The sequence below is a fragment of the Mirounga leonina genome, unplaced genomic scaffold, assembly GCF_011800145.1.
Source record: "Mirounga leonina isolate KUSES-001 unplaced genomic scaffold, KU_Mleo_1.0 Mir_82, whole genome shotgun sequence".
In the NCBI taxonomy this organism is placed as follows: domain Eukaryota; kingdom Metazoa; phylum Chordata; class Mammalia; order Carnivora; family Phocidae; genus Mirounga; species Mirounga leonina.
The window spans coordinates 14795087-14811678 of record NW_023270825.1 but is presented as its reverse complement, the minus strand read 5'-3'; the positions used below and the strand labels follow the sequence as shown (position 1 = coordinate 14811678).

General features: G+C 38.8%; 1 protein-coding gene across 4 annotated transcripts in view; it reads left to right on the top strand.

Annotated features, from left to right (window-relative positions):
- The first annotated feature begins 1285 nt into the window (after window positions 1-1285).
- SPATA7 (spermatogenesis associated 7) overlaps window positions 1286-16592 on the top strand; it is a 45133-nt gene continuing 29826 nt past the window's right edge. For 2 of the 4 annotated variants that reach the window (XM_034992361.1, XM_034992360.1), the window contains exons 1-4: window positions 1286-1455; window positions 7278-7352; window positions 9231-9326; window positions 12838-12885. In XM_034992361.1, the coding sequence (XP_034848252.1) occupies window positions 1437-1455; window positions 7278-7352; window positions 9231-9326; window positions 12838-12885 (238 nt within the window). In that variant the 5' untranslated portion in view covers window positions 1286-1436. The remainder of the gene's footprint in view (window positions 1456-7277; window positions 7353-9230; window positions 9327-12837; window positions 12886-16592) is intronic. The other 2 variants (XM_034992363.1, XM_034992362.1) reach the window with 1 other exon arrangement.

Below are 16592 nucleotides of genomic sequence, written 5' to 3'. Positions count from 1 at the left end.
CAGTAATCCTTGCAACTACAATGTTAGTAGCATCATTTACATTTAAAAAAGGAGGGCCTGAGGCTCAGAGAGGTTTCCAAACAAGGACCCAAGCTGGGAGGTGGCAGAAAAGTTCCACATATCTGACTCCAAAGCCAGTTCTTTTTCCATCACAGCAGCCGTTCTCAAAGGGGGTGCAATTTTGCCCCTTCCCCAAGGAAATGTGGCAATATCTGGAGACATTTTTGTCACAACCAGAGGTGGAGTGGTGGGTTACTACTGTCATCTAGTGGGTGGAGGCCATGGATGCTGCTAAACATCCTACTATGTGCAGGGCACCTCCCACAACAAAGAATTATGCACCCAGCCCAAAATGTCCATGGTGCCACTAAGAGAAGCCAGTGCAACATTACAGAATGCTCCCTGCCCTACTCCGATCTTATTTCCAAGGATCCAAAGGTAGGTAACTGCTTCAAAATTAAACAAATTGTAGAAAGCGACAGACCAATCAACGCCTTGTTCATACTACAACTCTCTTCCGGAATAAAGAAAAACAGACTGGAGCCTTAAGATGAAAATGCTGGGTGTGGGGAGAGAAGAGGGGTAGAGCGCAGTAAGCAGAAAGGAAATGCAAACTAGTTACTGAGTTTAAAAATCAGGATGTAAATGTATAGCTTTTTTTCATCCCAGGATTTTCTTTTTTTTCTTTCTTTTTTTTTTTAAGATTTTATTTATTTATTTGAGAGAGAGAGAATGAGAGAGAGCACATGAGAGGGGGGAGGGTCGGAGGGAGAAGCAGACTCCCCGCCGAGCAGGGAGCCCGACGCAGGACTCGATCCCGGGACTCCAGGATCATGACCTGAGCCGAAGGCAGTCGCTTAACCGACTGAGCCACCCAGGCGCCCCATCCCCAGGATTTTCAATAATAATCCAAATGTTCACGCACTGCTTTGAAATTTAACTATTTGGACCTGGTTAAATTTACCCTGACCTCAACCAACATTTGCGTTTGATTTTTTTTCCGGGACCCAGGGGACGTGGATGCCAGATGAGGCCACCTTGTCTCCTCTTCCCGCAGGGACAAGACCTGCCAGGTGCTGGTGACTTGGCGCCTGACAAGAGCCCGCTCTGTGGACGACTGGCAGGATCCCAGAGCCACAGACGCGTTTGGGACGCTTTCCCAGCCCAGGGCCCCTACGCTCAACCGCTCCCGCCCTCCCTCCGGGTACCCCCGGGGGCGGGGCTGCGGGAGAGCACGTCCCTGCGCCGTGACGTCAGAATCCCAGCGCCTTGGCCCCGGCCCTTAGCAACCGGCCTGGCGACGGTCTCCAGCAGCTGCGGCCCCGCGCCGGCTCCTGCGCGGCAATCGTGTGCTGCGGGGCCCGGCCCGGCCCGGCCCGGGGAAGGACCGAAGGGGACCTGACGTGTCCCCACGGCGGCTGCAAGAGAATCTAAGCATGGATGGCAGCCGGAGAGGTAAAGGGAGCTCTCGTGGTGACGGCAGCCTCGCGCCGGCCCTCACTCCGGGCCTGGGGTCCGGGATGCGGGTCGCGGGTGCGCGGGTCCAGGCAGCGCCCAGGGGGCTTCCGGTCGCCTGTTCAGTCGCCACTGTTGATCCAGGTGTTACCCCGCGCACAGGAGGAGGCCCTCCTTGCTCAGAATCTGTGGCCCTGACGCTGGGACCCCGGTCGCCTGAACTCGGGAGCATGCAGCCTTTTTTTTTACCTCGGTGGCTCCGAGGCAGAGGAACTAAATTTGGTCTTTGGAGTCAGACCTCCCAGAGCCCCAGATCAAGCCCCGCTGCTCTCCGCAAGGGTGACACCCAATTTCCTCATCTCTCGAATGTGGCAGTAAAACATCCATGTCAGAGTTCTTGAAAATTAAATGCAGATAATATATAACTCCTGGCATATTTTAAGTAATCAGTAAATATGAAATCGTCCTTCTGTAATCACCTCCCTCCCCACAAAACAAGTAACCCAGGGATTCTCTAACTTTAATGCGAATAGGAATCCCCTGGGGGTCGTGTTAAAATGCAGATTATGGTTCAGTAGGTCTGGTGGGGGCTGAGATTTTGCATTTCTAATAAGCTGCCAAATGATACAGTGTTGCTGGCTACAGTTTTAGTGGCAAAGGACTAATCCATAATCACTGTGTACACCTGCACTTTCCTGAATACTCTCTGGGTCAAGTGGACGTCACGGTGGAACTCTTGGGGCCATATAACTTTAAATCTCTGTGAATTGGCTCAATCCAAATAATTTGCATTTTCACATTTTCTCAGCAAGTGGAGTTCTTGCCTCAAGCCAGATAAAGTAATCTCCAGATCCTCCCCCTCCCAATTATCACTTTTAAAAGTATCTTTAAACCAAGCTGCTGGATGGTTCCTTGCAATAAGTCTTGCTTTGAATATGAGTGTGCCTTTATTATGTAACCATTGGTCAAAATAAGTGCTGTTCTGAATATAGGAGATTACTATCCATTGATAGCAAACTGTATATTCTGACACTCTATCAACCTACACTCCAGAAAAAGCAAACCAACATGCCTTTTTGGTTTTTAGAAATTTTGCAACATAAGCTACCCTTGCTGTGTACCAGAAATATTTCTCAAGCTGTGTCTTGATAGGTATTATCCTCATTTCAAGCAAATAAACTAAGAGATCATAAATAACTTGCCAGGGTCACAGTAAGTGGCAGAACAAGCTTTATATCCAGATGAGGAACGTGAACCCCTAAAGCCATTGTTTTTTTATTTACTATCCCATGGCAGAAGTGGGAGTATGAGAAAGGACGTATGTAAAATTTCAATTATACAGGCATACCTCGGAGATATTGCAGAATCTGTTCTACTGCAATAAAGCAGGTATCTCAATAAAGTGAGTCAAATGAATATTTTGGTTTCCCAGTGTATATAAAAGTTGTGTTTACCCTACACTGTAGTCTATTAAGTATGCAATAACATTATGTCTAAAAAAACAATGTACATGCCCTCATTTAAAAATACTTTATTGCTAAAAAATGCTAACCATTATCTGAGCTTTCAGCAAGTAGTAATCTTTTTGCTGGTGATGGGTCTTGCATTAATGTTGATGGCTGCTGACTGGTCAGGGTGGTGGTTGCTGACCATTGGCGTGACTGTGGCAATTTCTTAAAATGAAACAACATTGGGGGTGCCTGGCATGCTCAGTGGAGCATGTGACTCTTGATCTCTAGGTCATGAGTTTGAGCCCCATGCTGGGTGTAGAGATTACTTTTAAAAAATGAAATCTTTAGTGCTCGCTTCGGCAGCACATATACTAAAAAATGAAATCTTTAAAAAAAAAAAAGAAGGAAGGAAGGAAAAAGAAGACAACATTGAAGTTTGCCACATCGATTGACCCTTCCTTTCATGAATGATTTCTCTGTAGCATGTGGTATTGTTTGATAGCATTTTACCCACAATAGAGCTTCTTTCAAAACTGGAGTTAATTCTGTCGGCTAAGTTTATGTAGTATCCTAAATCCTTTGTTGTCATTTCAACGATCTTCACAGCATCTTTACCAGGAACAGATTCCATCTCAAGAAGCCACTTTCTTTGCTTGTCTTTAAGAAACAGCTCCTCATCTGTTAAAGTTTTATTGTGAGATTGCAGCAATTCAGTCACATCTTCAGGTTCTACTTCTAATTCCAGTTCTCTTGTTATTTCTGTCACATCTGCAGATACTTCCTCCACTGAAGTCTTGAACCCCTCAGTCATCCATGAGGGTTGGAATCAATTTCTTCCAAATTCATATTAATGTTGATATTATTACTTCTTCCTACAAATCACAAATATTCTTAATGGCATCTAGAATGGTGAATCCTGTCCGGAAGGTTTTCAATTTACTTTGCCCCGATCCATCAGTGGAATGACAGCTCTAGCCTTATGAAATGTATTTCTTAAATAATAAGACTTGAAAGTTGAAATTACTCCTTGATCCATGGGCTGCAGAATGGATATTGTGTTAGCAGACATGAAAACCTTAATCTCATTGTATATCTCCATCAGAGCTTTTGGGTGACCGGGTACATTGTCAGTGAACTTAGTAATATTTTGAAAGGAATCTTTTTCTGAGCAGTAGATCTCAACAGTAAGCCTAAAATAGCCACTGAGGGGCACCTGCGTGGCTCAGTTGTTAAGCGACTGCCTTCGGCTCAGGTCACGATCCCAGGGTCCTGGGATTGAGCCCTGCATCAGACTCCCTGCTCAGCAGGAGCCTGCTTGTCCCTCTTCCTCTCCCCCGGCTTGTGCTCTCTCTCTCTCTTTCTCTCTGTCAAATAAATAAAAATAAAATCTTAAAAAAAAAGAATCCATTGAGCCCACCCAGAGACACCAAAAACAACAACAGCAAAACACCCTATTCATTAAACTGTGTTATAAACAAATGTGCTGTTACATGGGCATTGTTGTTCTATTTATAGAGCACTGACACAGCAGATGTAGCATAATTCTTAAGGGCCCTAGGATTTTCAAAAATGGTAAATGAGCATTGGCTCCAACTTAAAGTCACCAGCTGCATTAATCCCTAACAAGAGAGTCGCCTGTCCTTTGAAGCATTAAAGCCAGGCATGGACTTCTCCTCGGAGACTATGAAAGTCCCGGATGGCATCTTCTTCCAATATAAATCTGTTTCATCTACATTGAAAATCTGTTTAGTGTAGCCACCTTTATTAATTATCTTAGCTAGATCTTCTGGATAATTTGCTGCTTCACCTTATACTTTTATGTTATAGAGATGGCTTCTTTTCCTTAAACCTCATGAACTAACCCCTGCTAGCTTCAGACTTTTCTTCTGCAGCTTCCTTACCTCTCTCAGCCTTCATAGAAATAAAGAGAATTGGGGGCTTGCTCTGGATTGGGCTTTGCGTTTTTTGTTTTTGTTCTAGTTTTTGTTTTTTTGGATTAGGCTTTGGTTTAAGGGGATGTTGTAGCTGGTTTAGTCTTTTATCCAGACCACTAAAACTTTCTACATGTCAGCAATAAGGCTATTTCACTTTCTTATCATTTATGTGTTTCCTGGAACAGCACTTTTAATTTCCTTCAAGAACTTTTCTTTTGTATGTATAACTTGGCTAAGTGTTTGACACAAGGGACCTAGATTTGGCATATCTCAGCTTTGAACATGCCTCCCTCACTAAGCTTAATCATTTCTAACTTGATTTAAAGTGAGATGCATGCAACTGTTCCTTTCACTTGAACACTTAGAGGTCATTGTAGGGTTATTAATTGGCCTAATTTCAATGTTGTTGTTTCTCAGGGAATAGAGAGGTCCAAGAAGGAAGAGATGTGGAGGAATGGCTGTTTGATAGAACAGTCAGAACATACAACATTTATCAAGTTCCCCTGGATTCAGATCCAAAATCTGAGTCTATTACACACAATTGTCGTGTAATCTTGGGCAAATTACATGCTTTACCTCTTTGTGCTTCACTGTAAAGTGGGGATAATGATAATACCTATCTCATAGGATTGTTGTAAGGATTAAATGAATTTATAGCTACCAAGTGCTTAGAACAGGACCTGCCTGGCACAGTTAGTATTCAGTATATTAGCTTTTGACTACAAGTGAAGAAACCCAATTCAAACTGGTTTAGAGATTTTCAGCTCCTGTAAAGAAACATCTAGTAACGTCTAGTAATGTCAAACATGGTTAGATTCAGGGACTCAAATGAAATTACTGTCTTCCATTTCTCTCTGTTAGGCTTCATTCTCAGACAGGTTCCCTATATGGTACAAGACAGCCACTAGGAATGCCAGGCTTCTTTGTCTTACGCTGGGCTCCAGCCCAGTAGAGAGAGTATCTCTTTCCTGATAGTTCCAGTAAAAGTCCCAGGATTGTGTGTCATTGGCTGGATTTGGATCACATCCTTATTCCTGATTCACTGAACATAACTGGTCAGATTTGGGTTATATGCCCACCCCTGAGCTGTGGGATAAGCTCTACTTGAATTACTTGGGCTAAAAGTAAGGCAAGAGCGGTTCCCCAAGTAAAAGTTGAAGGTCCTATTTCCAGATAAAGGGACATGGGATTCTAGGCAGGCAAAATGTGAGACACTTTGTTTTCCCCCAGAGAAACAAGGTTTTCTGGAGAGGTTTTATTGGTCATTTTGTTTTCTTTGTGTGTTTAGGTCTCAGATCCCCTTCTTTCCTTGTAGAAACAAACTATGCTAATTTCATGACTGTCATTACCAACTCAAATGGTATCACCTTGATCTCTCTTGTTCTAAATAATAAGTTAATTTTTTTCCTTCCTGTCCTCTAGCCTGTGATAGAGAAGGATCTTCTCAGATAATCAGATCTCAAGTATTTTTTATTTTAGTCTGTTCTAGCAGGCTTTGTTCTCTGGTCCTGGATTTTAGTTCTATCTCGATACCTCTCTTTCCATTTTCAATCATCCATATTTCTTCCAGACTTTGTGTCCCTTCCACACCTTAGCTTATAGCAGCCCACCTGATAGCAGACTGACCATTTTACCATCTTAAAAACATATCTTAGGGATACACTATTCTTATTTTGCGTGTTAAATTCCATTAAAATCTATAACTCAGCCTTCTTATCTTGAAGGTTACTCCTCAAAACACAATTCACTTTTAGGGGAGAGAAATTAATTTTGTGATGAGGTATATATCTAATTTTCTGACATTCCATCTTGTCTGAAAGATGAGGCGCTGACTTTTGGGGAGATAGCAAGGATCCAAACAAGAGCGTAAGGGGTTGGACGAGATGAACCTTACATCTTATAATAATTAAGTTCTGATTCTGACATTTTTATACATATATTTTACATAGAGTAACATTGTATAATTTCTAATTTACTAAACTACTTTGTGAGAGGATTACTTTCTTAAAATTATTTTTAAGAACAGACTTACTTATGATTAACTGAAATAGTTAATGTATATGTGTTAACTCAAAATCTCACTTCTATATCTCAGAATCATTAAAAAATCTGGTAGGTCAGTGGTGTACAGAATAAAATTAATATATATCAAATAACATAAGTGAGGTATTTGTCATTTTATCCAGTGAAACTAAAGTCTCAGGGTACAGCTGTTCTGAGAACAACTTATTTTCTTAAAAGAGAAAGCTTTTTATCTTCTACAGCAATAGAATTTTTGTCTGTCTGATGTATCATTGCGATTTAGTATCATGATTGAATAAAATTTTAAACAATTGTGATAGTTAAAATCAAAGATAGTTATTATTTTTAAATATTCAATATTGTTTCTGTACAAGTTGTGTTTGATTTATCCTAATTTATATTTTTTTGTTAAAAGTCAGAGCAACCTCTGTCCTTCCCAGATACGGTCCACCATGCCTATTTAAAGGACACTTGAGCACCAAAAGTAACGGTAAGTGAGGTATTTAAGTGGTAAAAGATTACGTGTTAAAAGGTTGACTGTTTCCTTTATTTGTAAAGTGTAAGACATGATGAAAAATTACTTCATTTAATCAGTATTGAACTTCATATTGTTAATTACAATTAAATATTATAGGAATTCTTGAGATGAGGGAATTTAGGAAGCCATCCTTTCAAAGTAGTGTTGTGCCCAGGATGTGGCCCTGGCCTCTGCCTGCTCCCTCTTGCGGCTCCAGCCCCGCTCTCCTTTGTGCCGGCAGACCTCCCTGGCTTCCGGCATGCCTTCCTTGGTGAAGTGGTGATTAGGGGGTTAGTTAAAGACACTGGCACTAAAAAGGAAAAGTTGTGCAGAGAAAAAGAGCACTTGAAAAATACATTTTGTATCAGGAGTAAACACCTGTGATTTTACTTTTCCAACTGGATTTCTGGATTCTATGAGAAAGAAATCTGTATTTTCTGTATTTTCACATTTTAAAGCCTTTAAATTTTTAATGGGAACTTAAAATATATTTTTATAATGATAGATTCAAAATTTAAACTCTGGGTTTTTTAAGGCAAAATAATTGAAAGTCTTTTTTTCCTTATTTACATGAAAAATCTTTGATACTGGTTCCTCTAAAAGTGAAAGAAGGATCACATTTTCAGTTAACTTATTTCTTGTAATAAAATATATGTACACATAGATCAGAGTCATCAATGTTGAAAAATTATTTTTAACTAAAAATTTAAAACTAGATGTAAAGAATACATACATTAGAAAAGCAGAAGGAACAACAATAAGTAGTTGGCTAACTTTTTTTTTAAGAATATATGTGCAACTACAAAAAAAAAAAGAATATATGTGCAGAACTGGTACAGTTTTAGTGGATCTAAGTAGGGAGGCTGCCTGGGTTCTCGTCAGCTGTGGGACCTTGAAGACCTTACTCACATCTCTCTACCTTAGTTTCCATTTCTATTAAATGGTGATAATAATGACTAAATGAGTGTTTACCTGTTAAGAGCTTAGAACAATGCATGCATGGTACCTAGTCAATAAATTTTAATAGTAGTAATAGTATCAAGCTTATCATTATTGTACATCCTTGTATTATGCATAGAATTTCCCTAGAAGGATGCATAAAGTTAGTAGCAGAGTATACTTCTGGGAAGGGAGGGGAGGGGTCATGGCAGGAAGTTCACTTATTTTTCAATCTTTTTATGCCGTTTTAGCTGTTGACTTTTTAAAACTGTATGTGTGTATTCTCAAAATCAGCTTTTAATGTTTAAAAGTTATGCCTACATTTATTTACATTTTATACATTTATACTTACATAAATTTCTAAGATTTCTTTTAAACAGTTTAGATGAGATTGAGAAGTTTAATGTCATAGAATTTCTATGTGACTGTATTTGTCTTAAGATAGTCCTAATATTTCAAGAAGAATGCGGTAAACTGATTGTGTTTTCAGGTGTAAAATTAGAAGTTGCCTCTCGGAAAAGAATCTTTGCATAGTATTTGAGTTTCAAATTTGATTTATTCAACTATTAACAATGCTAACATTTTACAATCAGGCAAGTGGCTAAACATTTTTACGAGATTGAGGCCTGTCAATAAGAAACAGTTTTGTAAATACAATGATAGATTATATTCTAGAATCTCTTCCCAAACTCTCAGTCTTAGAAAGGTTTGAACCCAAGTAGTCAATAGCTTGTCAGTTATCAGTGCAAGATTAAGGCTAGGACATATTCAGCATCACAGATACGTCAGTATGTTCATTGGTTAATTTTCAGAACATTTTATAAAAATGAGCTTAATAATCAGTATCTTGTTTATCTCATGATGATTTTTATATTCTAAATACATAATGATTAAATATGTTTTAATTTTTAGCTTTTTGCACTGACTCCTCCTCTCTCAGACTAAGTACTCTCCACCTGGTCAAGAATCACATGGCTGTTCACTATAATAAAATCCTTTCAGCCAAAGGTAAAAATGTGCAAATGTGAACTTTCTATACCCAGTTTAAACCTTAGCTTCCTTTCTAATTAGGGTAAATCTGTAGCAAAAATGAATATATATATAAATGGATTTGTGTTTGGTGTGGTGAGATATCAACTGTTAACTCTAACTTTTATATGTAGAAAATTCAGAATGCCATTTTTATTAACTATATTTGATATCTGTATAATAACTACATTATTTCATTTTACCTGTGTTATCCGTAACACATTTTTGTGGTTAGATATTGATCTTAATATAATAAGTTTGTAATCTGCTTTTTTGTTTTCAAATCTACTATAGAAATCGTACAAAGAGGATGCCAGCTATTACTTTTTTCTTTTTTGTTGCTTTATTGAGATAATAATATACAATAAAATGCACTAATTTTAAGTGTACAGTTAAGTGTTTTGGAACATATATACATTTGTATAATCACCACAACAGTCATCCTATAACAGGGATCGGCTAACTACAGCTCGTAGGCCAAATCCTCCTGCCACTTATTTTTGTACAGCTCTTGAACTAAAAAATGATATTTATATTTGTTATTAAATGGTCAGAAAAAATCAAAAGAACAATATTTCGGGGCACCTGGGTGGCTCAGTTGGTTAAGCGACTGCCTTTGGCTCAGATCATGATCCTGGAGTCCCTGGATCGAGTCCCGCATTGAGTCCCGCATTGCATCGGGCTCCCTGCTCAGCGGGGAGCCTGCTTCTCCCCCTGACCCTCCCCCATCGTGTGCTCTCTCTCATTCTCTCTCTCACAAATAAATAAATAAAATCTTAAAAATATATATATTTCGTAACATGTGAAAGTCACATGAAATTCAAATTTCATTGTCCGTAAGTAAACACAGTCATGTTCATTCTCGGATATATTGTCTGTGGTGGCTTTTGCTCTAATGAGCAGAGTGGACTAGTTGTGACAGAGGCCATAATCACTCTGTAAAGCCTGAAGAATTTACCATCTGTCCCTTTGCAGAAAACATTCACTGACCCCTGATACAGAACATTCCCATCACCCTAAAAAGTTCTCCCTAGTCCTTTGCAATCAATCTCTTCCCCCAATCCCTGGCAACCACTTATCTGCTTTCTATCACTATAGTTTTGCCTTTTCTAGAATTTCATATAAATGGAATCATACACTGTGTATCATTTTGTGTCTGGCTCCTTTCAATTAGCTAATGTTCTGGAGACTAATCCATGTTGGTATGTACATCTGTAATTCTTCCTTTTTATTGTTAAGTAGTTTTCCATTCAATGAATATACTACAATTTGCTTATGAATTCATCAGTTGGTGGGTATTTGGATTGTTTTGACTCAATTTTGGCCATTAGGAATAAAGCTGCTATAAGCATTCGCATACAATCTTTGAACATGTGCTTCCTTTTCACGCTGATAAATGTATCACTACGAGTGGAATTGTGGGGTAAAATGGTAAGTATGTTTAACTTTATAAGAAACTGCCTGTTTTTCCAGAGTGAGTGCCATTGTGTGTTTCTGTCACTTCCACATTCTCACCAGCACTTCCTTTGCCAGCCTTTGGCAGTCCTGCAGCCATTCTAGTTGAGATTTAGGTCGCTCATCAGGGCTTTAGCTTGTATTTCCCTAATGCCTAATGATGTTGAGCAACTTTTCTTGTGCTTATTTGCTATCTGTTCAGATCTTTTGCCCATTTTTAAAAATAAGTTCTTTCTTTTTTTAAAGATTTTATTTATTTGACAGAGAGAGAGCATAAGTAGTGGAAGCAGCACGCAGAGGGAGAGAGAGAAGCAGGCTCCTGCTGAGCAGGGAGCCCGACCTGGGGCTCGATCCCAGGTCCCTGGGATCATGACCTGAGCCAAAGGCAGACACTTAACTGACTGAGCCACCCACGCATCCCAAGTTGTTTGTTTCTTAATGTTAAATTGTGAGAGTTCTTTGTATATTAAATACAGATCCTGTATCAAATACATTTTCTCCCAGTCTGAGACTTATCTTTTCATTTTCTTTTTAAAAAAATTTTTTTTTAAGATTTTATTTATTTATTTGAGAGAGAGAGAGAATGAGAGACAGAGAGCATGAGAGGCAGGAGGGTCAGAGGGAGAAGCAGACTCCCTGCCGAGCAGGGAGCCCGATGCGGGACTCGATCCCGGGACTCCAGGATCATGACCTGAGCCGAAGGCAGTCGCCCAACCAACTGAGCCACCCAGGCGCCCTAAAATTTTTATAATGAAATAATTTTAGACTTATAGAAAAGTTGTGAAAATAATATGGTGTCACAGAAACCCTTCACCCAGCTTTCCCTAATGTTAAAATCTTATATAACCACAGTACAGTTATTAAAACTAGCAAATGAATATTGATAGAATACTATTAAGTACAGATCTTATTTGAATTTCATCAGTTTTTCACAAAGGTCTTCTAAAAATTTTTGTTTTCTCATTTGGAGAGCTAAGTTTATAAATCTTAGTTCGCATTTTATGAAGTTTATATTTTTAAATGACTGAGAAATCTAAAGATAGGTTGTATTTTGTGACATGTGAAATCAAGTTCAGCTTTTCAATTGCTTTAATAGTTTATACTTTCCATATCCTGTTTAAGAAATCTTTTCCTAATCTTAGGTCAGTAAGATATTCTTATGTGTTTTCTTCTAGAAGTGTAAGTTTTAGCTCCTACGTTTAAGTTTGTGATCCATTTTGAGTGAGTTTTTATATAAAGTATCAGTTTTTTGCCTATGAATATCCAGATATTCCCAGTACCACTTGTTGAAGAGATTGTCCTTTCTGTGTTGAGTTGCCTTTGCAGTTTTTGAAAGACAGCTGACCCATATTGGAGGGTAAATTTCTGGACTTCTCGGTTCTGTTCTAGATCTTATATGGGCACCTGGGTGGCTCAGTCGGTTAAGCGCCTGCCTTCAGCTCTGGTCGTGATCTCTGGGTCCTGGGATCAAGCCCCACATCAGGCTCCTTGATCAGCGGGGAGCCTGCTTCTCCCTCTGCCTGCCATTCCGCCTGCTTGTGCTTGCTCTCCCCCCAATCCGCATCAAATAAATAAATAAAATCTTAAAAAAAAAATACCATACTGCCTTAATTACTGTAGCATTACAGTAAGTCTTGAAATCAAGTAGTGTAGAGCCTCTTATTTTGCCTTTTTGGGGGGGGCTTGTTTTGGGACTCCAATTACAGGTATGCTGAGTGCATGATAAAGGTAGGTTAGGTCACTGATGCTCTGTGCATTTATTTTCCAATCTTTATTTACTCTGTTTCATTTTAAGTAGTTTATAATGCTATGTTTTCAAGTTTTCTAATACTTCCTTCTACAGTACCCAGTGAGCTATTAATCCCAACCAGTGTATTTTTTATCAAGGGTATTATATTTCTTATCTCTAGAAGTACCATAAAGATCAAAACAAGGAACTGGAAATTCTGGAACTTTTTGTGCTTTTCACATCTGATATTTGTTCATTTATAACTATTAAGAATATTACTAAACAACTGATTTTTTTTTCTTTCAGCTGCGGTAGACTGCTCGGTTCCATTAAGCGTGAGTGCCAGCATCAAATGTAAGTTATTTTTCACATACTGACTTTTAAAAACACTAATGGTTAGATGAGTGATGGAGATGAAGGAGGGCACTTGTTGTGATGAGCGCTGCGTGTTATCTGTAAGTGATGAATCACTGACCTCTGCTCCTGAAAGCAGTATTTCACTGTATGTTAAATAAATATTTAAATAAAACATTTTTAAAAACCTTGTGGTAAACTATACATAACATAGAATTTACCATTGTAACCATTTGTAAGTCTAACCATTTTAACCATTTCAGTGGCATTAGCTATGTTCATACTATGGTACAACTGTCACCACTACCCATTTCTAGAACCTTCTTATCTTGCAGAACTGAAACTCGTACCCATTAAACCGTAACTACCTTGTAACTATCATTCTGTTTTCTTTCTCTGACTCTGACAACTCTGGTACCTCATGTAAGTGGAATCATCAGGTAGTTTTCCTTTTGTGACTGGCTTATTTTACCTAGCATAATGTGCTTGAATTTTATCTGTGTTGTAACATATGTCAGAATCTCCTTCCTTTTTAAGGCTTTTTTGTTTATACAATCGTATAGACACTTGGGTTGTTTCCACCTTTTGTTTATTTTTAATAATTCTCCTGTGGAGGGGCGCCTGGGTGGCTCAGTCGTTAAGCGTCTGCCTTCGGCTCAGGTCCTGATCCCAGGGTCCTGGGATCAAGCCCTGCATCGGGCTCCCTGCTCAGCGGGAAGCCTGCTTCTCCCTCTCCCACTCCCCCTGCTTGTGTTCCCTTTCTCGCTGTGTTTCTCTCTGTCAAATAAATAAATAAAATCTTTAAAAAAAAAAAAAAATTCTCCTGTGGACATGGATGTGCAAATATCTCTTTGAGACCCTGCTTTCCATTCTTTTGGGTATATGCCCAAAAATGGAATTGCTAGATCATACGGTAATTCTATTTTTAATTTTTTGAGAAACCACCATAGTATTTTGTACAGCAGCTGCATCATTTTGCATTTCCACCAATAGTGTGCAAGGCCTCCAGTTTCTCCACATCCTCCCCAACACTTGTTATTTTCTGTGTTTTTGATTGTAGCCATCCTAGTAATGGATGTTGATATATTGCCTTTTGAGGAAGCATTTTCTAACTTTTAAAAATTATCCATAAATAAAAGAAGCTTGTATTTCTAAGTTTAAGAACTTAGAATTGAACCCAGGCTTTGCCACTAAATTGCTGCATAACTTTGGATAAATTATTTAACTTCTCTGGATTTCATTATTCCTACATATAAAAATTTGGATAGTACTAAAAGGCTTGCCAAGGTAAAGTTCTAGGATTCTGTGATTCTAACTTCCCTTGGTTTATTAAGGTTACTGAATGATTCATTAAAACTACCATAACTGGCACTTTTCTTCAGATAAATACTGTCTACTATTTGTATCCTAATAGCTAAACTGATGAACTTGATAGTATCTGGAAATCCATATTGACTGAAGTTTTCTAAATAACCTCTACTAAGGAAATAATCAGACTCCAAAATTTGAAATTCCTATTTTAAAATGTTCTAAAAGATACCATTTGAGGCCTTTGTTTGAGTTCAAGTCAGGAAATATATACTTAAAAATAGCAAAAGGACATAGATATCATAGCCTAAGAGAGGATTTCTATATTAGAAAATAAGTATCAGCCCAACGTGTAGTGCATGCTAAGTGGTGAATGAAAGAGAGAATAGGTAGAGAAATGCCCCTTAGGTGCAGTCTGGGAAAGATCAAAGACAGCAGGATCAGTTGAACCCGATCTCTTCTTATAGACCTTCTTAGTGGAAGAGCTAGGACTTTTAAGCTGAGCCAGTTGCCCCCAGCTGCCATTCAGTGAGCACGGTGTCCTCGTAGGCCCCATGCTTGGCACTTTGTATTCCCCCCTTTTGTTCCTTTATTTGTAACAGGCCCTAGTGTGGGCTCTCATATCTGTGAAGGAATCTTGGAGGTCAAATAATTTTAGAAGAGGGGCAGAGGCATTTTAGGCAAGAGTCCAGACTTAAATATATATATTGAAAGACCAGATTGACCACAGCATAAAAGTTATGTGGGCAAGTCATTTTACCTCTTACCCTCCTTTCTTGTAAAATGAAAGGTAATTAGATAATCTCTAAGGATTCTTCCAGATTTTTAATTTCTGTGGTGTATTCTTTTTCTTCTGTATCATATTAATGATATTTTTATAGCACAAAAAACTGGTTCAGTGTTTACCAACTTAAAAAATCTGAACCATTTGGGGCGCCTGGCTGGTCCATCAGTAGAGCATGTGACTTTTGATCTCAAGGTTCGTGAGTTCGAGCCCTATGTTGAGTGTAGAGATTACTATAAACAAACAAACAATACATAAATAAACAATACATAAATTTAATCTTCAAAAAAAATCTGAATCATGTCAATTAAGATGTTTTTACCCTTTGCTGTTAGATTGTTTTGATAAGGAATAAAGGAATTCCTAACTAAAAAAAAAAAAAAATGTTTTTACCCAATTGTATTATCAGATAATCTTCTTTAACTAGGATCATGTCTAAATGGGAAAGTTTTGCTAAATTTTCACACTGATATTAATTTCCTAAACAATAAATATGTAAAATAAGATTATCTCTTTTTTTATTTAGATTGAGTAATAAAAAGCCTGCCTGAATGTATGTATTAATCCTCTTACTGAACCAAACCCTGGGATCTAAGATCCATGTTCACCAATTTAAAATAATCAGGCATTTTGCATAATATTTTGTTTAGTTCACTAGAGTTTATTCATTGATTAATTCAGCAAATATTAGGCACCTACTATGTGCTAGATACTGTTCCAAGGGCCCTTAGAACAAAAGGAGGTGGAGGTGAAAAAAGTACCTGCTTTTATAGAGCTTACATTCTAGTTGAAGGAGACAAATGATGAGAAAATACAAAAAAAAAAAAAAAAGTAAATACAGAATATGTCCGAAAGTGACAAATGCAATGGAAAAAAACCAAGCAGGATAAGGGAGATTGAGAGTCGTCTTGGGAGAGAAGGCCTCACTGAGAAAGTGAGCAGAAACCTGAAAGAATTAAGGGAGAGGCAAGTGGGTTAGATGGGGGAAGAAGAACAATCAAGACCAAGGAAATAGCAAGTACAAAAGCCTTGGAATGGCATTGTGATTGGTGTGTTCAGGGAACAGCAAAGAAAGCTATCTAGCTGATGTGAAGTGGGCCAGCTGAAGAGTGTTAGGAGAAGAAGTTATTGAGGTGGGACAGAGAGAACAGACTTGGTGGGCTGTAATCAGTGCAAGTGCTTTGCCTTTGACTCTGCATGGAATTGGAAGCCACTGGAGGGTCTTGAGTAGAAGAGTAATAGAGCCAGTTTAACTTTTAAGAGCATCTCTCTGGCTACTGAGTTGAGAATAGCCTGTAAGGGGCAATGGTAGAAGCAGAATGACTAGTTAGGAGACAGGAATGCAGATAAGAAGTAATGGTGAGTTGGGGCACCCAGCTGACTCAGTCAGAGCATGTGGCTCTTGATCTTGGGGTTATGAGTTCAAGCCCCACTTTGGGCATATGTTACAGGATTTTTGTCCCCTTAGTGCCCACGGTTCTTGGTCCCGCCACTTTGAAGAATGAAGAGGTAGACCAGACAGAGTGGTGGGCAGCAAAACAAAGTTTACTGAACAATAGTAGTACAGAGCTCCCAAAGAGGGAGGGGACCCAAGAGGGGTGCCCTTTGAGCTTCT